The sequence below is a fragment of the Enhydra lutris genome, unplaced genomic scaffold (genome assembly GCF_002288905.1).
Source record: "Enhydra lutris kenyoni isolate GAN:26980312 unplaced genomic scaffold, ASM228890v2 scaffoldscaffold19, whole genome shotgun sequence".
In the NCBI taxonomy this organism is placed as follows: Eukaryota; Metazoa; Chordata; class Mammalia; order Carnivora; family Mustelidae; genus Enhydra; species Enhydra lutris.
In genome coordinates, this window is record NW_019154103.1 from 24,294,253 (window position 1) to 24,315,869 (window position 21,617).

General features: G+C 34.8%; 1 protein-coding gene across 1 annotated transcript in view; it reads right to left on the bottom strand.

Moving 5' to 3' along the window:
* Window positions 1-2,776: 2,776 nt before the first annotated feature.
* Window positions 2,777-21,617, bottom strand: part of LOC111148295 (ST8 alpha-N-acetyl-neuraminide alpha-2,8-sialyltransferase 4) — a 96,875-nt gene continuing 78,034 nt past the window's right edge. Inside the window, 1 exon segment of the mRNA XM_022504783.1 lies at window positions 2,777-4,642. Within this exon segment, the coding sequence (XP_022360491.1) occupies window positions 4,360-4,642 (283 nt within the window). The 3' untranslated portion in view covers window positions 2,777-4,359.

Here is a 21,617-nt window from a genome sequence, read left to right on the forward strand (position 1 = left end):
AACAGAATGTACCAAATTTAATAAAAATTGTTAAAGATTTACTGATGTTTATGGGGCTTTCGATATTGTTCGTGTTTCTGTGCATACGCTGTAAAAATAAATGGTTTGCCAGATTGTCACCGGCTAGCAGAGGGGCAGGGAAGACAAAAGCACTAGCTACATTTTGTTTAAAACTGTCCTCTTATCTTATTGTACAAAGTGGAACCAGGAGGCTTGGATATAAGAGATGAGAGAAAATTAGGAAAAAAAAAAGGGAGATTTAATTTATTTTACAATTTTACAAATGATAAAACAATAACACCCAACTGCTATACATAAACAATAGGAAACAGTGTTGAACAGAATGAACTTGACAGAATAAATCTCACCTTTCAATTCCACAAATGATATAAGAAATACTCAGTAGCAATTATCCTGTGCAGCAGTGCTATCTCTGTAAACTCTTTTTTTTTCCAGCTATATACATTTGAAACACTTGTGCTTTTGCCTACACAAAGAAACATTTATTAAAAGGTGCTACTTAAATGGGAGACACAGGGCCTGGGAGCCACGGAAAACTGCAATTTAAATACATTGCCAGCTTGAAAACTTTTTTAAATTTTTCTTTTTTCTTTCTTTTTTTTTTTTTTTTTTTTTTAAGACTTGGCCATATTAGACCCTTATGGAAACTCTAAGTATGAACAATAGAATTCAGTTATAAAGTAGATCCCTCTTAAAGCAGGTTAATAACTGAAGTCTCAAAAGAACTTCTTTATTCTAAAGTAGTCTTATCTCCAGACTGCTTAACAGTACAGCCTCTGAAGATGTTAGCATGACACGAATCTAGTGTGTGTATATTACAGACTCTGTGTGGATAACACAGACACACATATATAACATTGTATATATGCATCACACATGTCTATTTGTACTATATAGATATATCTATAGCACATATATAATAAAATATCTATGTCTAGGTGGGCATTATTTGGATTTTCTGTCATCAAATAGGAACAATAACCCTCTTTCACTCAATTTTTTAAAACATTGGTATACTGATAAGGTCTAATGGGAAAACTTCCAAACTCGTAGAGGTAACAACTAACTATACATAACTTTTCCTATACCTCTTCCACAATTATAGATACTCCCAACAATAAGCACATGAAAACAACTCTTATGAACCAAATACCACATTGTGTGCAGTAATGACTAACTGGCTCAATTAGAAATAAATTACTTTGTTCACCCTTTTCCTGTGTAGAAGCTTAGTAACTAGATGGTATGTACACTACCCCCAGCATCGCTTAAATAAATTGCTTATGTAAGCATATATGTAGAAATTTCCATTAGCAGTTGATATACATTTCATATGATATACAATACATAAAGACATTTGAATGCCCAGCACCTTCCTTCAGACAGAAAAACTTCCACAGTAATTTCATCAGTCCTGTGGGCTGAATCACTAGATTTGCCCCCAAAATCTGTTACTGATTCTTTTTTTTTTTTTTTAATTCCAGCAACTTAATATTGAATATAGAACAGGCTGGGTAATAATGATGAAAATATTTCCATGGCCTATTCATGTCAACAGCACAGTAACAACCACGTTCTCTAAAGGACACGAATATTTCACAATCAGCTGCCTGAGCATTGCCAGGTACAGGGGGAAATTGTGAAAAAGAAACAAAAAATTAAAGCTGTGAACATATGATAGTCTCAAAAGAAAAAAATTCAGATGTTTCAAGTATGTATTTATGATTTGATATTATCATGATCCCTTTTGGCCCCATATTGGTTAAATGGAATTCCTCTTCTTCTTGCTTTTAGCCTTCAGCGATCTCCTTGCCTCATCCCTGTAAGAAGGCCACAGTAGCTTGTGAAGGTGGTGGGGCAGATGGAAAGCTGTACAATAGGGAATGGATTGGTCTTGTACAGTTTGTTTTCTTTGAGCACTAAATGCCTTTAATTGAATTCATTCTTGAGTATTGAAAGTTCCCTGAGATGAACAAAAGTAGTCTCAGTCGATACTGAAGCCCTTTTTATATGCTGAACATTTTTAGAACTGGGCAATTTATTTAGAGAACACAAAGTATAGGGCAACAAAGCAATGCGAAGCTAAAAAGGCACTACTCAATGCATCTATGAGATAAACATTAATGCACTAAACAGTGAGTGGCTGGGATGCTTTTGCTGTGGCCTTAAAATTGTTTAAACACATTTGTTGATAATGCAATAAAAATGGCAAGGTTCCTTGCTGCTGCTTTTGAAGACATACTTTGAATGAGTTCTGAGGTGGATTTGACTATCAGAATTTACTTATAACTTCAAATCTTTTATTGAATTCAAATTAAAGCCTACTCAAAAAGCTTACCCACAAGTAGTAAAAATTAAGGTTCTATAAATCATCTACTTTGGATTTGTTACGTGGATCAGACTTTTCATCTTTACATTCAGAATTTGTGCCTAATTCTTTTAAGATTTCCAATAGATAAGAGGTTAATGACAAAAGTGCATCATGTTCTGTCCATTTTTAGCTCTGCATCTCCTTTATGCATTCTATTTTGTTTTCTTAGAGACACATGAATTCTAAAAAATAGTATTCTGAAACCCAAGGTTCTCATATTTTTAAAAATTATACCACATATTATTAATATATTAAGAACTGTCCTACTGTGAACATCCTTTTCTATGAGAACATGTATGTGTGTGTGTATATATATATTTATATATCTATAAACATATAGATATATATAAAATCTCCATGCTATTTTTTTTTTCAGACTGTCTTTCCTAAGAAACAAAACATACATATTCCCCATGCTATTTCTTCTTTCCTCAGACTGCTTTCCGTAAGAAACAGTAAGTCACGTAAGTGTTTCAGGCTAAGAGTAGAAGTGGGAACATAGTACTCCTGCTTTCTAAACAATTTGCCATTAGGATTACCTACCAGTATAGTATAAGTTAACAGAAAACTGGCCTATTGGTCAATTCTATCACATGTTAAAACTTTTTGAATCACTTTCTTAATAATCTCATGTGCTTCTTTGAAAACACATTAACGTGATAATGTGAATAAATTTAACCACAGGAAAATATTGGCCAATTTAATTCACTTGAAGTGCAAATACTGACACACAGATTCATTATTAAACCTCTGAAAATTAATCATCTGTTATGAAGACAACATTCTACTAATCATGTTGTTTCTGCACTAAGAAAATTTAACAGTGATATAAAGAGAATGCCAATCTTTCCATTTGAGGAATAAGGGGAATATCAAAGAACTGGAAGTCTCATTTCAGCCCTATCAGTCTAATACTTATTCTAAAGGGCAAAATGCTTCCACAAAATTATTACGAAATGTAAAAGCTATGGAAATCTTCCTTCAAATAAAGATAAAGTTTGAGTTTGAAAGCTTTAATATCTCTAAAGACAACTTCCATATTAGTAGCATAATAATATATTAATACATTATTTTCATGAAAGGAGAATGGTTTGTTGTGTAGAAACATCAGCACAATCTTTGGTACCAAAAGTGCTTGTTTTCTTTCTGCTAATTTTACCATCTCAGATGACATAGAACATCTTTCCTTTAGAATGGCTCAAGATGACTGAGTGGTACAGTTTAGCTGGTACCTTCTACACCCCTGGAAAAAAATCTGGAGGTCTAGAGTTGTGCAAAAGAAAACTCTTTTACAAAGTCGTCATGTGATTGCTCTTTAAAAATATAAGAACTTTAAAAATGATTCCTTGAAGGTTATTTATCTCATTCATATTTATCTCAGAAAAGATTTCTAAACACCCTATACCCAAACCAAAAGAGACTCCAGAAGACAAAAACAAAAAACAAAAACAAAAACATAAAGTTCATGATCAGACTCAGAGTCCTGACTGAAGGCATTTACTTGAGTTGTTTCATCTTACGGATTTCACTGCTCAAACTATTTCCATCTCAATTCCTGCTGACAAGGATGGTTTAATCCCCAGGGCTGAGTTGTGTTCCTGGGTGACTCTTTTAATGTGCTTGGCGTTGCCATGGCAGCCCAACAGTGATGAACACATTTGCCTCATTAACTAATGACAAGTGCATTGTTGGATCTTGTAAACACTACTGATTATACATTCAAACTGTGTTCTTAGTGGAAGTGGCACTTACTAGGACCCTTGAAGTCAACATATGTGTTTTTTTAGAGCACTTTGCAGGTATTTCATCAGCTGGTAGCAGATTTCTCATAAATGTCCTCTATCACCTTGCATCTAGATACTTGGTGGATGCTGACACTCAGTCTTGTTTTGGATCCCATTTTCAAATCTTAGGAAGCATCTTCAGAAAAGAAGTGTGTATTCAGTTTGTAGGTTTTCAAATGTGCTTTATTGCTTTATACACTTTCCTGTTGTTAGTTTCAGAGCTCCTCTATTATGCAGCACATTCAATGTTTTGAATTCTAATGGCATTCTGTGAGGACTGGCGTTGGAAAAGTACCTATATTTTAAGTCATCGTAGTAATGATATTTGACGGCTTTTCCATTCAAATCCTTAGGGAATGGCCAGAATCCATACAGGTGAATTTCATCACAGAATCTTGTGGCAAGTGTATACATGAGGAGACCTGTGCTGGGTCTTTTGATGGGAACTTTGTTTGTCAGCCAGTAACTGGAAAAGAAAAAACACACACAGAAAAGAATTTAGGGAAACATACAACATACCCTACGGCAAAGTATATACTATGTGGTATGGAAGTAAACTTAAATTTGAAAAGTATCATTATGAGTAACATTTGAAAGACTGCTACAGAAATAACATATTTCTGAAACTTAGCCCGTAAGTTTTTTAAAATCTCTGATATTTCAGTTAAAAATCCAAACAAACACTTCACTTGCTTTATACTGACTTATTTAATTTCAATTGTCCAAATCCCATTTTACAAAATTAAAAATACTGCCTTTACCCACAGAAAAACAGCATAAAACAAATAACATATAAACAAACAATTCACCACTTAGTTTAACATTTTGTTACATAGGTAAAAGAAATTTAATAAGTATTTCATACTATTCATTTTCAAAGGCAATAAAATACTCCAAAATGTTCAGATCCATCATTGTTGCCAAACTTTGTTCACCTGAAAAGCATGCAAATTCACAAGTTAATCATCACCCCAGGCGAGGAAGGGGGTTTCCAATACTTCATGGCATACTCATTACCTTATGTGGAAACAGCTAAAAGAGGAAGGGTGTAGATTTTCTTTAACTTTCAAAGTTGCCCAATTACAAATAGAATAAAGCTAATATGTATTTTTTTTAAAAATTTTTGTTTGAACTCTTGTCTCTTACCTGGGGATATATATATACCCTGCCTGCCATTCAAACGTAAGGTAGAAGATTCTACTAGATTCTAGTCATTGCTCTATTTACATATTTGCCTTAGATTTTATATAATATTGTCTTTTTTTAAAAATAATTTATGAAGCTTTACGGGGACACCAAATACACCTGGTCTACTGAAAGCTGACCAACAAATACTGGACTTTGAAACATTCCGACATCCAAATAGGGAAAATACACTTAGGAACTCCTCTTCCCCCCCTCCTTTTGAACCGGGATTGACCTTTCACATTTTTTTTTAAAGATTTTGTTTATTTATTTGACAGAGAGAGAGATCACAAGTAGGCAGAGAGGCAGGCGGGGAGGGGGGGAAGCAGGCTCCCCGCTGAGCAGAGAGCCCAATGTGGAGCTCGATCCCAGAACCCTGAGATCATGACCTGAGCTGAAGGCAGAGGCTTAACCCACTGAGCCACCCAGGTGCCCCTGACCTTTCACATTTTTTTATTTTCTAGCTGGGTGAAGGCCACGTGCTGAATGTTTTGAGCAATATGAAAGGCACGGTAGATCTTTTGTTACCAAAAGTGTTTTAAGGAAGCCTATTTTCAGTAGAGGAGATTTATAAGGAGTTTTTACAGATTATTATTTAAGAATTTTTCCACAGCTAATGAACAAAAACCATCGCACTTACATTGTTAGCATCATGAAGAAACCACAGATACTGGTTCTGTGCAAGGAGCTTACACTACAGTTTGAAGGTTTTGAAGAGACTGTGATATAGCCGAGAGCCCCCTCAGCTTTGAGAAAGCAGATGTTCTAACACAAAATGATGATCATTGGAAAATTTTGTGAATGTGATCTGTATGTGATTACAAATGTCAGTTGATAAAGTTGGTTAGTGTTTAAAAAAATGCACATATTTATAAATTTCTAAAGAGGCTGAGGCAAGTTCAAACTCAAAAAATGATTATTTCTATTGGAGAATGTCAATGATTGGGAATAGTCCAGCAATACAAAGGTCGTGCTAAATTATCTTATTTCTAAAGTGAGGGGAAAGAAAAAATCATCAGGCAATAATATACTGCATATTATTTGTAAGGGACTCCAAGGTCACATTACATGTGACTTCAAGAACACATTATAAATACACGCTTTCCATTTTCTGGAGAAATTTTCTGGATAGACACTCAACCATGAATAATCATAGACAAAATACCGAAGGAACTTTTATATGTAATACAAAGCAGCAGTTACAATAGTAGAAAAAAATGCCAAAGGCATTTTGTTTTAAATGTTTTAAAATAGTGTCAGAGATACACAGTCACTCAACATTTTTTGATCTGGGACACCACATGTGACACCACAAGCAGAAAATCTTCTTACCCTCAAGTACCTGACATCTAAAAGCAGAGCAGGCCATGAGCTGAATGGAGATGTCAGCACATCCAGAAGAAAGCAAGAGAAAAATGTGATTCTTGGGACAATTCTCAAGTATGTGATGCGATTTCAGAGAAGATTTTATAGAGGAAATAAATTTGTGGCTTTGGGAATAGGGAAGATATACCCACGATATTAATTAATTGATTTTAATAAATACGGTGTTTTGAAAACTAAACTCAAATAGCAAAGCCTCCTATTTGAAAATAATGGGTACAGAGGCTTTAGAGACGTGTTATTTTAATCTATGCAGTTCAAAGACTGGTGCGAAAAAACGTTGCTTTAGAACTCCTAACACTCTCTGATGTTTGACTTGTAACAATTTGAATAATCTCAAAGAAATAATAAACTACCCATTTTCAGGACATTTTCGGAGTAAAAGCACACAATAAATGCCATTTATCAAATAGCTCTTAATAAATGGTATCAACATGTAACAGATAAATTGAAACAAAACTTGAAAGCAGGTTGAGAACTAAGGCCACAGCTAATGACATTCTGTGAAGTTAAAAAGAAACAAGAACTGATCCGAATATAGTCAGTAAGAATTTCCTATGTGCTCATTATAAATCTAATGTTGGGCTTGAAATTGTATAGGCTAACATAAATTACTGATATTCAGTAGTTGCCCGGGAACACGTTCCATATGTGAAAAGGACAAAAATGGATATTCTTTTTAAATTCTATTAGCACAGTCAGTTAGAGAATATCTGCCAACTTTACAAGCCAAAATCCAGAGAACAATTTTAAAATCCGTATCTGGAAGTATCTAGTTATGTACAAGCTGACATTTAAAAACCACAAATTTCTTGTGAAGAGTTAATCAAAAATAGAATGCTAACTTAAGTTTTTAACCCTAATTAGGAAAAAAAAAAAGAACTGAAAATAATGCGTATATAAAATAATGAACTATTTATATTCTAATTCAGTATAAGCTTTTCTAAATTTTATCTCAAATTCATTTCCGTTGTAGTTTAAAATTGGCAATGTTTTCAATTCAGCAAATAATCTAGTTTCCATGTATGTATTTCTTTTTATAGATTTATTTTTTTTCATCATAAAATCAATGTGGGCTCCCTGTAGAAAATTTGAAGAAAAAAGAAATGAACGAGGAAGAAAAATATTCCTTATAATCCAACTACACAGTGATAATTACTGTTATAATGTGCTGCATCCCCTTGTTTCCCTGGCTGTTTTGGATCTTAATATATATTATGATCATTCATACACAGAATGTTTTTCACCAGCGAGGCTAAGTTTTATTTCAGATACTATTAATTCCCTCCCTCCCCTTCTTTCTGCTACAGTGTTGGAATACTCTGTTTTGTAGGGCGAAACAAACTCACCCTGGATTTTAAGTGTAAATTGAACATTTCTAACTTTTTTTTTTAAAGATGTTATTCGTTTATTTGGCAGACGGAGACCATAAGTAGGCAGAGAAGCAGGCAGAGAGAGGAAGGGAAGCAGGCTCCCCGCTGAGCAGAGAGCCCGATGTGGGGCTCAATCCCAGGCCTCTGGGATCATGACCTGAGCCTAAGGCAGAGGCTTTAACCCACTGAGCCACCCAGGCGCCCCGACTTTTCTAACTTTTTATCGATGCAATAGCCTCCATTGGCCTCACTACTTCCCAGCGCGGAAGCTCTGTTTTTGCCAAGCAAGGCGTCTTACCTCCCTTTCCTCCAACATATCCATCCCATTTCTTATTTCAAACTAACTTAATATTTGCCATGTTTGCCTACCAAATCCATGTCACAATCTGTGAGTGTGACTCTATGATATAATACTTGAGTCTTTGGGAAAGCTACTTCACTTCCTTGGACCTCAGTTACTAATATTTAACCTTTAAGGTTGTTATGATAATGCAAAAGAGATAATAAGTGTGAAGGTCATTGCACACGCTTGACACACAGTAAGTAATATTAACTGAATTTTAGCATATCCCATAACCCATTCCTCAGTCCCACTCACACATCCCACTTTTCTCTGGGTGCTTTGTACAACTACATATTGCCTGGAGAATTGTGGTCATGTCATTTAACCTCAATGGGCATGTTTCCTTAGTTGAGAAACAAAAACACCTGATTGTATGGCCTTGGGGTTTCCTCTATATGTAAGATTCTATGGCTGTTTCAAATCATCTTTCTCCATGAAACTGCACACTGCTAGAAACTGGGTGAAACGCTCTTGATTCTTCTCTGCTACCTTCTCCTCATTCTCTTCTCTTCAACTTTTTTCAGGTTTTAATATACTGAAAGCAAAGAAAGTACTTAATATAGTAGTTTTGATATTAAACACCACACTAGATTAGATTTTGTCTCATAATAAAATTAGGTAATGGGGGCACATGGGTGGCTCAGTGGGTTAAAGCCTCTGCCTTCAGCTCAGGTCATGATCCCAGGGTCCTGGGATCGAGCCTCTGCTTGATAGGGAGGCTGCTTCCCTCTCTCTCTCTGCCTACTTGTGATCTCTGTCTGTCAAATAAGTAAAATCTTTAAAAAATATATAAAATTAGGTAATAATCACCCAAGAAGCCAAAACATATTATTTCAAGCAACCAACATTTTCAAAATAAAAGAAAAAAAACTTACTTTCAACAGCATTCAGCATTTGATATACTTATGACAGTTCACACTCAACATTTTGGCAAACAAGGAACATTAATTTGCATTTATATTTAAACAAAGGAGTCTACAAATTTAGAAGTGGTATTTTTTTCCTCTAAAAATCAAACATGAAAACTTCTAGAAGAATATAAAATATAATATAAAATATTCTAGAATGTGGAATCCCTCTGTGCCAGTTTTAGTATTATATTATATGCAAAGTTTCTATTTATGAACTCAGCAATTCCTTTCTCTGGAATGTGATATGAAGTACAGAGCATGGGGTGCCTGTGCATACTATTTCTTCTCTCCTATTTACCTTCCCACAACTGAGCTTTGTGCTTGTCCTGCAGGAAGATTTTGTTAAGGATAAATAATATGGCTTCTGGGTCTGAAATATATATAGTAATTTGAGATCTATAGAAGTTTGAGTTACTATAAAAGAATTAGCTTTCTATAATTCATCTTTGCTGAAGATGGGTTCATCTCCCCAATTCTATCCTCCATGCTGCAAAACAAATTTTTAAATAATACCTGAATATTATACACAAGTTTTCATATTTGTTAATATGTTGGCTCATTCTTAGAAAAATGACATGGCATAGGCTGTATAATACAAAACTTAAGGCAGTCATCTCTGGGCATATTGAAATGGAGTATCTCCGCTGTTTCATTTTCAACTGTTCACACAATCCTTCCCTTGTATCCCCAGTCTGAGGTAGGCTCCATCTCATGAATTTACTTTTTTTTTTTTTTTAATTTTATTTATTTATTTGACAGACAGAGATCACAAGTAGGCAGAGAGACAGGCAGAGAGAGGGGGGAAGCAGGCTTCTTGCTGAGCAGAGAGCCCGATGTGGGGCTCGATCCCAGGACCCTGGGATCATGACCTGAGCCAAAGGCAGAGGCTTTAACCCACTGAGCCACCCAGGTGCCCCATGAATTTACTTTTTAAAGTGCAGAAAACTTAATTTTGTTTTAAAACTCTTTTAGTAATTAATGATGTACTATGTATGTTGGCTAACTGAATTTAAATAAAAAAAAAATAGATGAATGAAAATATCCAAAGACAACAATTAAATGTGATTATATGGGAAAAAAATTAAAAATAAATAGAACTGTTCTATTACCTTTTACTAAGATTATGATACCTCTTACTAAGATTATGAAATAGATTTGTCTTTCTGTAACAGTAGGGCTGGTGATTATTTAAAAACAAACAAACAAACAAAAACTTCCAGCACTATACTCACAGAGAATAACAGTCCACCATGAATTAACTCTCATAGTATCCCATTAAAGGAAAAAGCGATGGATCTTAGATCTACCTTTCATATGAGGAAGCAAGGGGATGAGAAAGGCAGATTTCATGCTTTTTGGCAAGCTAGGAGTGAATCCAGGAAGAAACACTTAAGCGATATCATACAAGGTAGCAATGGTAATACTAATTTATTGAGTGTTTATAAAGGACTAGAGAGCGTGTCAAGAGCTCTAACTATGCTGTTTATTTCATTTAACCCTCATCACAAACCCGTGAATGGATGGATGCTAGTTCCCAGATGAGGACACTGAGTCTTGGTCAGGTTAAACAGCCAGTTTAAGGTCATGGAGATTGCCGGCGACAGGACCAGATTTTAAGCCCACACCTAGCTGGCTATGATGACTTCAATTTTAACTAAAAAGGAACAGGATTGTTGAGCTTCTCAAGAGAATTCAGCTTGGAATAGTAATTTCCTTGGTACATTTTCAACATAGGGTTCATATGGGGGAAAAAAAAAAGTTCTGTATGGTGTTTTGATGATTGACAGTCTGTGTGTTTTACACATGGAGCTTTTCTGGCTTTTTTTTTGTTTCTTTCAAAGGTAAATAAGAGCTGACCCACTTTCCCCGTGAACACTCTCAAAAGTACTCCAAGTCAGATGATTTTGTAGTTTCAATATATAACTAACTTAACCACATTGCAAATGTCAAAGGCATTTGCAGTGACAAATGTATCAAAGTGATACAGTGACACTGTATCAAAGGGTGGGGATTTCCATGCAGATATGAGTAAGTTTCTTAAAGTATTTGGAAGCGTTATTAAAATGAAAGCAGGAATTTGTGACCTCAAGGGGTCAATTTGTCAGTATTTTTTCTTTGCATGTAGAGCTCTATATGGTTATACTGACCTTTAAAACCTGATTCATCAGAGTCATAGAGTTCTCATGCCATGGAGAAGGGAATAGGAATACTAAGTTAGGCCCCCAAATCTCTATACTACAGGAGTCAGACTCTGACCTTAACTCTGAATTTCAGCCTTCTTTTTGTCTAGCCAGATACATAGCCTGGTGGAGCATTGACAGCATTAGAAAACTCAAGATCTATCTATACTATGTTGGTTTTGCCAAGTGTCTTGCGTTTTATTAGTGAAAATATAACTCTGGTTATTCATATTCACAGTTTTAAAGTATTTTTATATGCTCCTCATAAAATCCCGTATAGAGGCTGTAGTATATATCATAATTTCTACTTCACAGTAGATCTAGTGAAAAGTTCAAGAGGTAAATGCTTTGTCTGAGTTGGCTCAGCCAATATGCTGTCCACTGGTGTGTTGGTAACTATTTAACAACAGACATTAACTAGTAGGACAGAAGGAATTGCTGATTTGTAGCCTTTGCAAACTTCTGTAATGTAAATAACTCCCATCAGGCCTGAGTTCAAGCTATGGACCTGACATAGGTGAACAGTGAAGAGGGATGAGATGGTACCATCCACTCTTGGCAGCCAGCACCAGCTCTCTCCAGTAAACCACCAGCTGTAGAACACACAGAAAATATTCTTCCTGACCTGTAGCCCCATAAGGTTTGCACAAGAAAATTCAACATTAAAGAAACTTGCCTTAGAAAAATTTCCAGGTAATTATTTATATACACCTCATTTGTAAAAAGAGAAGATGGGGTATAATTTGCTTCTTATAATAGAGAAGTTTAACATTATCATACAATGAAAACAGAAAGAGATGAATGAGTCTTTTATTTTTATCTCTCAAATAAGATATTTAAGCACAGTGTTGGATACATAGCAGATAGTTAATGAGTGCATATTTAATTTATTCCTGCTGCAGTTTGAGAGATTTTTAGTGTTAATAAAAGGGAATATACTCATGGTTTGGCATTCTCTGAGTGGCAGTATTTAATAGGATAAGCACTGGAAAAGCTGGAGTTTTGACTTTGCTTTGCCTTAAACTAAATATATGATCCTGGGCAAACCACTTAAACTTATTCAGCTTTAGTTTACTCAGTGATAAAATGAGATCTTTAGTATGGCTCCTACTACATCTAAAACTCTCATTTTTAAAAGGTCACAAGTAATCCGAATTCAGATTGAGAGACATGAGAGCTCCTCCATTTGTAGCCGGAGTCTTATGTTTTGCTTGTAGTAATTAACTATCCCCACTTTTATAATGTATGATCTGACATCGCATGCAGCATATCCGTTCAGTAATGTTATAGAGCTGTTGGATAAAACCATCCCTGACAAAATTTTAACATCATATCCAATTTCCCATAATACTTGTATATAGAGGTCAGAAAATTTTCTCTACTTACAAATTCATAATAAATTGAATTTATTTATTTGACTATTTAAAAATTATAAAATTATCCATCATAATTTCAAAGATAAAACTAGTGGAAGAGAATAAAGTAAAAGAAAATGGGATCTTGCTCAGATGAGAGAAAAATTAAAACAGAGGGGATCCTTTAAAGGACTTTATTTGCCATGAAATAAATCCAAATGGAATTTAAATGGATCATTCCAAAAATGTATTACATGTTGGTTAGATTTTGGTGAAAGGGAATTGAAAAAATTATTATAGATGAATTCTATATTGTATCTATTGAAGATGGGGTGCCTGATTGGCTCAGTTGGCAAAGCATGCAACTTTTTTTTTTTTTTTTAAGATTTTATTTATTTATCTGACAGACAGAGATCACAAGTAGGCAGAGAGGCAGGCAGAGAGAGAGGAGGAAGCAGGCTCCCTGCTGAGCAGAGAGCAGATGCAGGGCTCAATCCCAGGATCCTGGGATCATGACCTGAGCCAAAGGCAGAGGCTTTAACCCACTGAGCCACCCAGGTGCCCCAAGCATGCAACTCTTAATCTCAGGCCTGTGAGTTTGAGCCCTACATTGGGTGTAGAGATCACTTAAAAATAAAATCTTAAAAAAAAAGATATTAAAGATTGTATCTTTGGGGACTGCTCAAAGATTATACTTAAAAACTTGAACTGGAACATGGGGGCTGTGGAAAAAAAAAAAAAGTAAGTAGATGTAAAGCCACAGGTTTTAATGACCTTCTTTTTTAACCCAACTGAACTCTGAAAGACAACCGATTTATGACCTGAACTGCCAGAATGAGGAAGTGATGATGTCTGAAAGGTGAAATACTGGAAACAGAAGGGGGATGGTCTTTTGAAACAGGATGATAGAATTAAATAAGGTTCATGCTAACATGCCTTGTGTATGATTCCCACTATGAGATCAGATTGCTTTCTGAAGGTCAAAAATTATGGAAACCTTGCATTTTTCCTACTAAGATTAAAAGGAAACAAACCATTTATCAGAAGATGTGGAGTCCTACAAGAAAAGAAATAAATAACTGAAAGCAAGTGGGGGAAGATAATCCTAAAGCTTACCAAAATGGGTTAGATATTGAAAGATGAAAATGATAGCAGTATTTTATCCATGCAAATTTTTTCTTTTCATAAACATTATTCCAAGAAGGTACTTAGAGATTATATTTCCACATTCCCAGATAACATAAAGACAACTTCCTGATAAAAGTCCCTTTTACTATGATAAAATGTAAACAACTCTTCTAATGGTCTGATGACCTTATTTTAGCTTGATGTGGACAATTTACAAATGAGTATGCCCAGTTTCCATCAATAAGTCAGGTTACATTAACCTTCCAAATAGGAATTGTGCTAAAATCTATTTCAAGAGGAGTAAGGACCAACAGATGTGATCTATAATCCATTCAATAATGTAAAATGCTTGCTAGCAAAGTATACAAACTAAACATAGGCCGAAGATCAGACTTCTCAAAGCCCAGTGAAGGAACAGAATCAAGATAGCTAAATGCAAGTTCAAAGTAGTTCTTTATAGTCTTACCAGCAAGTATCAGAAGAATAGCATTTGGGGAAGTTAGTCAAATTTAGATCATTATTTTTTATATTCATTCCTGCCATAAAGTGTGCAATACTGAAGGGAATGCCCATTTAGACAATTTCCTTGTCCTTGGCATAAATTTATCACTCAATAAATGATTTTCTGTGAGCATATAAGTTGATAAAGGGGCTTCCAGCCAAGGGAAAAGCCTTCCTGAAGGAATATTGCCAAAGCAATGCCACTGATGTAGGTTTTGGGATTTGAATTTTATTCCAAAGCAACTTGTCACTAGAAATACTACTGCTATAATTCTGCCTCCAAGATTAATTATGGGAAATTTTATATTTTTATCCCTGAAACTTTGAAGGACTATGAGGTAGTACATAATATTTTCATTATGTCAAATATCAATGAACACTTGGGTCTTTTCCCTCCAGATGTCAATCTATATTTGATTAAACCCCAATTTGATGCAATCAATGGTAATTTTCCTTCTTTTCCTCTCTTTCAGCCTCACTTAATACTAATCCCTTCAATGTATTTTTAGGTAGACTGATTTAATTTTAAATCACATTTATAAAATAGTTGCCAAATGGAAGCCCATTAGCAGAATTAAGAAACAAAAACCAAAAAGCCAAAAAACAATGTTCTTATTCTTCTGAGGAAATAAAACAGTGAAATTCATCTGTAAAGGCAACTATACTAGGTAATATGCTATTCTTTGTGATAGAGAAGTATAAAATTGAAAACAGTACTACAAAATCAGACCATCATGTAACAAACTGTACCTTGACTGAGATGTGCCCCTATTATGATGTTTGCCACAATATTCAATTAAAATGCAGTAGTGAAAGGAATGAAGTTGCACCCTTGCATCATTCCATATGGAAAAAAGAACTCAAAATGGATCATAGACCTTAACTCAAGAGTTAAAACTCTAAATCTCTTAGAAGGAAATACAGGAGTAAAGTACCATGACTTTAGAGAAGATTTTACTAGATAGCAACAAAAGAAAAATAAAAAGGACTTAATCAAAATTAAAAATTTTTGCGTTTCAAAAGATGCCACTGAAGAGTGAAAAAACAGAATGGAAGTGAGTATCTGTAAATTGTATATCTGGTAAGCAACATGCATCAAAATACATAAAAAACTACAACTCAATGATAAAAATATAAAAAACCAATTTTAAAAATGAGCAAAGGCATAGATATTTTTCCAAAGAAGACAAACGAATTACCAATATACATATGAAAAGATGTCAATATAATTGGCTATCAAGGAAAAGTGAGTCAAAAACCACAATGAGATACTTTTTCACACCACCTGGAATGTTTATAATAAAAAAGACAAGTAATAAGTGTTATTGAGGATATTATGGAATTGGACACTCATACATTGCTGGTACCTGTGCACGAGAGTGAAGTGGTATAGACCTTTTGGAAAACAAGTTCCTCGAAAGGTTAAACATGAAGTTACTAAACATGTAGCAATCATACTCCCAGGTAGAAGATTCTCTCCTCAACTAAATTTAGTTAGATTCCTCTGAGCTCTTTTCTCAACTAGGCGTCTACTTTGGCCTTCTGTATCCATGCTTGTTGAGTCTAGTTCTTAGCAAGAATTCTGCCAAGTTTCAGTTTAGTGAGAATTCCCCCACCCCTGATATGTTTATCTGTGTTTCAGTTTCCTGATCTGTAAATTTGAGGCAAAACATCTTACCTTCTGGAATACTGGAGGAATTGAATGATCTGATAAAAGTAACAGTTCATACAAATAACACAATAAGATTATAAATTTTACATACAAGATCAGTTTAATATATCATGCTGATGGAATCATATTGGGAAGGCCAGTCACATTATCTATGTACACGCCTATAGATCATTCACTCAATTTGCAATGACCTTAATGGAACTAGAGGGTACTATGCTAAGCCAAATAAGCCAATCAGAGAAAGACAAACATCATGATCTCACTGATATGTGGAATTTAAGAAACAAGGCAGAGGATGATAGAGGGAAAAAAGTAAAAATGAAACAAGATGAAACCAGAGAAGATGATAAACCATAAGAGACTCCTGAGGAAACAAACTGAGGGCTGCTGGAGGGGAGGGGAGTGGGGGATGGGGTAACTGCGTGATGGACGTTGGGGAGGGTATGTGTTGTAATGAGCACTGGGTATTATATAAGACTGATGAATCACTGACCTCGACCTCTGAAACCACTAATACATTATATGTTGATTAATAGAATTTAAATTAAAAAAAAAAAGAACATTCACTTAACTAGTGAATTTGAATTTAGCTTAGCTCTTGTTTTTGTTTAAATAACTTGATGGATTATTGCCTGCATTCTGCAAGTAGGGCCAAGTCATCGAGCAAAACACAACAAAGCAAACAAACAAACAAAAAAACCACAATAGTTACTTTTTAACTTGATAAATTTTAAAAAGCAGGGAGAAATGATCATAAGGTTTCCACTTAGAATGTGAACTATGCAGTTCAACTGAATATAGCAATCATGAAATTCACATACGTTTAGAGGCATTGCCTAAGACAACCATTTATTTTACATGATTTGTTTTCTTTTAGTTATACCAATATAATAGAAATTCAGGAATGAGAGTCACAAAACTTTTTTCCTGACTCTTTGAATGAGAATGTAAGTTGATAGAGATAATTAGCTCAGACTTCATAACAATAAACTTATCAAGAGGGTGAACCATAACTTTCTTTAAAATGGAAATGTAATTGAAATGGCTTTTTGTTTTTGTTGTTGTTCAAGAGGAATATTTCCATAATAAAGAATCCAAAATCACTTATCTGATGATTGATTCTACTGGGTGAAAAAATATTGAAGACAGGCAATCTGTGGGAGTTGGTTTACAAAGCGTGTGTACAGTATTCTTGACCATCTGTTTCTTGTGTTAGTACATTCACGTAATATTGTTTTGGATGCTGACTCAAATTTCATTTATAAGCTTCCTTGATGCACAAAACATGACAGAATATAGAAAGCAAGGGATGAAATCTGTAGAACGTACAGGTTCAGAAAAGGAGTGTACACTACTGGAAAGTAAATTACATTTAAATTTTGGAATAAAAGTGATTAAGTTTAAAATATTACAGAAGTTCACACTGGATCTCTAATGGTCTTGCTTAGCTAATAAAACATCTCTCAAATATCTCAGCTGCTATCTTAATGTTCATACTTTCAAATAAAGAGGCTAAATGAAATGCAACACCAAAAAGCTGCAAATCATTAAAATTCATGGGTATTCTCTAAGAGTTGTCTAGAGGGTCCTTCATTTTGTACTGGCATGAAAATAAGCCTTTTCGTCTTTGGCTTATCAATTGTGTATAAAAGCAAACTCAGGAACTTAGGGACTGAGCTATAAATCCAAAGTACATTAAATTATAGAATCTAAGAGAAAAAAAGGAGCCAATGTAGGCCATCCTGTAGAGTTCCTTAGTTAAGAAAATACACCTAAAGAGTTCCTTGTAATGGCTGCCTACATGAGAGACCAGAGAAGATCCTTAACCAGCTTATTAAAACCAGAGATTATTCACTAAAGAAGGGGAAACAGGTGGATTTCTGGAGTGGTGTGGAAGCAGAAGCAGCATAATAAATATTATAATTGTTTTGATTGGGTTTAAGTCATACTATTGATTTTGAAATTCCAAATATAATTAAAGGGCGTAAGATTTCTGGTTTTCAAAAGGGGGAAAGGTCTGAAAAAGCTTTGAGAATGGTCTATGAATTCTACCTAAAAATATTCTATATTAACATTAAACTTTCCAAGTCAATGATGTTGAAATGCAGTAATAAGCACAGAAATAGGTAGTACACTGATGGCTGTCTTTAATAGTTCACATTTTGGTTATCATATTCTGTCTGAAGCATATGGAGTTTCCAAAATATTTTTTTTTTTGAGTGTCCAAATTCTTAAGCATTTAAGAATTCAGAGTTAGCTCATCCAAACCAATTGCCAATTAGTTTGGTCTCATAGACTTTAATTTAAAGAAAACCAAAAGTACTATGTTTTTCCCACAGCAAGAATTATCGGGTCAGAGATAGGCTCTGAATGTGCAGGATAGTGATTGAACACTAGAGGTTAGGTGGTCTTTTAGGTCTGGCAGCTGGTTAGGGTAAGGAAAATAATTCATATTGTTTACAAATGGAATATCCGTATATAAATAGAGGTGCATCCTATAGCTCTAAATGTGGACCTGTCTCAGGTAGATATATTGTCATCTTTTTTATTTAAACAAAAAGGGTTATTTAACTAATTTATATCTTGTAGAGTGTTTTCCCTAAAACTGAATTGCCAGTAAGTTTCATTTTAAGAAGACTATACGGAGGTCAAAATATAATTGTAATCTGTATAATTTATGTAAAATATAATTTGGCAGAGTAAACAAATCCTTGCCAGAAGAGTACTTTATTTCCTCTCTCTTAACATTTAATCAGCACTTCTACATTTCTCAAACTAGTTCTCAGAAGAGTTTTCTGACCAGAGAGAATCACAGGCAACCTGATACTTTTGCTGTCTTTTCAAAAGTTGGTGGAAAGTGGGTTGATCTGGAATGACCTGAAACTATTTTCTGTATGTGGTTCACTAGATGAAAGAAATGGGAAGTGCACTGCAAGGCTACGTGATGATCTTCCAGTTTTTATCGTCACACATTTTGGCCAGTTTCCCTGTTCCCTGTCTCTTGTCCATACTTAAGAGCTAACTGCATATTCCACTGTGGGAAAACATAGCTCCTTTTCAAACAGAAGTTCTACATAAGTTTCAATTTCCAGTTGATTCATCAAAACAAAGCTGGTTCAGAAAGGGGAAAAATCACAAATTGCTTACATCTGTTCAACCTAAAACACTATTCATAATCTGCCAGGAATGATGTCTAAGCCATCTGGGGAATATGATAGGTGTTTGGGGAAAAAATATCTGTCACAGTGCAATGGAGAAATGACATGTGGGAAAGTCTCAAGGTTACCACATGGTTCAGTGATGACTTTCAGGTACTCTGCAGCAGACAAGTTCTGAATTTCTATACATACAAACTAGAAACATTAATCTACTCAACAATTTTACATAGTAAGCATGAACATACTTATTAAATAAACTGATGAATTATTGGAATCAAGAGTTTCTGAAATAAACACGTGAAATGAATTATTATAGGTTATGATTAGGAAATAGGATACTTCATTCCAATTAAAAAAAATGAATCTTTGGATACCTGATTGGCTCAGTTGGAAAACCATGTGACATTTGATCTTGGGATAATGAGTTTGAGTCCCACACTGGGTGTAGAGATTATTTAAAATAAATATACTTTGAAAAAGTGAATCTCTATACATTATATACTAAGTATGACCATATAATACATATGGTTATATGTTACATATTATATATACATGTATAGTTATATATGATACACTAATATGTAGAAATACACATGTAAATAATGATATATGATATGTATATATAGTTTAAGTATACATACATTTGCATAGCAAATTAGAGATATATTTACATAAACATCCCATAGGTATGTTATAATTACCTAAATATCAGAATACGGAGTTGACAATATTGCCTCAAAACAAAAAATAGTTTGAGATAGCAAGACTTTTATGACTGTATTTTTAGTTGAATCAAATATTTCTCACATTTTCATCTGCTTTTAGAAGTCTGTTGGTTGAAAATGCAGATCTGTACAATTCCTAATAAAACTTGGCTTAAGATGAGGCAATTTGACATTTATTTCAGCCAGTTTTATCAAGAATGTACTAAATTCAATCAATCAATTTGTTACTTGACCCTGTTTCCTACTTTTCAGAGACTTTTAATACAAAATTACAAGAAAAGAAATCTGCTTTGAAACTGATTTACTTCCATCTATTTGGACACACCTGGGGAACCATGTATATTAATCCCTTATTAGGAAAACACTTAATATAATCACTAATCTCACTCACTGAGCTTCTCTTGACATTAATGGAACAAGCTGGAAGTTTTAAAATTTTATTATAAATTTTGGTGTTAATGGTATAAATTTATAAAAATGTTGAATAGGATAAGTTCAGTATCAAGGAATAAATACAAAATAATTCTTTAAAGTCTGGGTTATGGAACTGTGTCTTTTGCAAACATTTCATTGAAATATCTTGGGGGATCTATAACAATTTTTATCCACAGTGACGAAAGAGGAGGACAACAGTGCATAATTCAAGTGTGTATGACTTGCAAATACTCCCTGCCCCTCTCAAACACAGATCAAGAGAAACACTGAACCAGTCTGCCTCCAGAAAATGCTTAGCAATCAAAGAGAAGAAGAGGTACTGGGGTCATTTCCACTCATCTGCTTATTAAGCAGCGATGATCCTGTTGAAAAAGTCACATTCAATGTGACTGGAGCTGTGCATTTGTATGCGTTCCCCCTTGGAACCAGTTTGAATGTTCTTCTCTGGAGATTTATGTATTTCAGTGACAGCTGCATTGCACATTGCATTGTGCTGCAGTGGCTCCTCTTGACAGGTCATATTCTGGATTTCACATTCTGAATGTCAGCTGGGATGCCAGAGAGTTTCCTCACAGCGGGTGGGCCCTGTATTTAATCAGGCCCTCCCTGGCTTCAAAGACAAGCTGCACACGTGTGGTTACAAGCCACTCTAACAAGTCCAGGATGTACCTTTGTCACTCTGGTTGCTCCCTAAATAGCACTGACATTCGCGGTGACAGTCTCCGTGACTCTAGGAGAACAGTGTGAAGCACCTTTTAAGATCCCAGATTTCCTGTGTCCCGTCGTAGCACTTTCCCCTGATGCCACGGGCAGGATCAGCGCCATGCATCACGGTTATAAACACCAGGTAAGTGGTTCAAGTCTCAAACTGAATCTCTATTTACACCCATTTATCTATGGATTTGCAGATCTAGAAACTGACATTAAAATCAAACACCTTAACTTACAGTTCTGGGACATCTCGCCAATCAGAGCAAAGCTGTGACTGTAACAACGGAACATGAGCCCACTCCCATTCCTGGGAATGTAAATTACCTGTCTGGCGTGAGCCCTTGCTTCCTTCCGGTAGTGAGTTTATACTTTGTGAGTTCA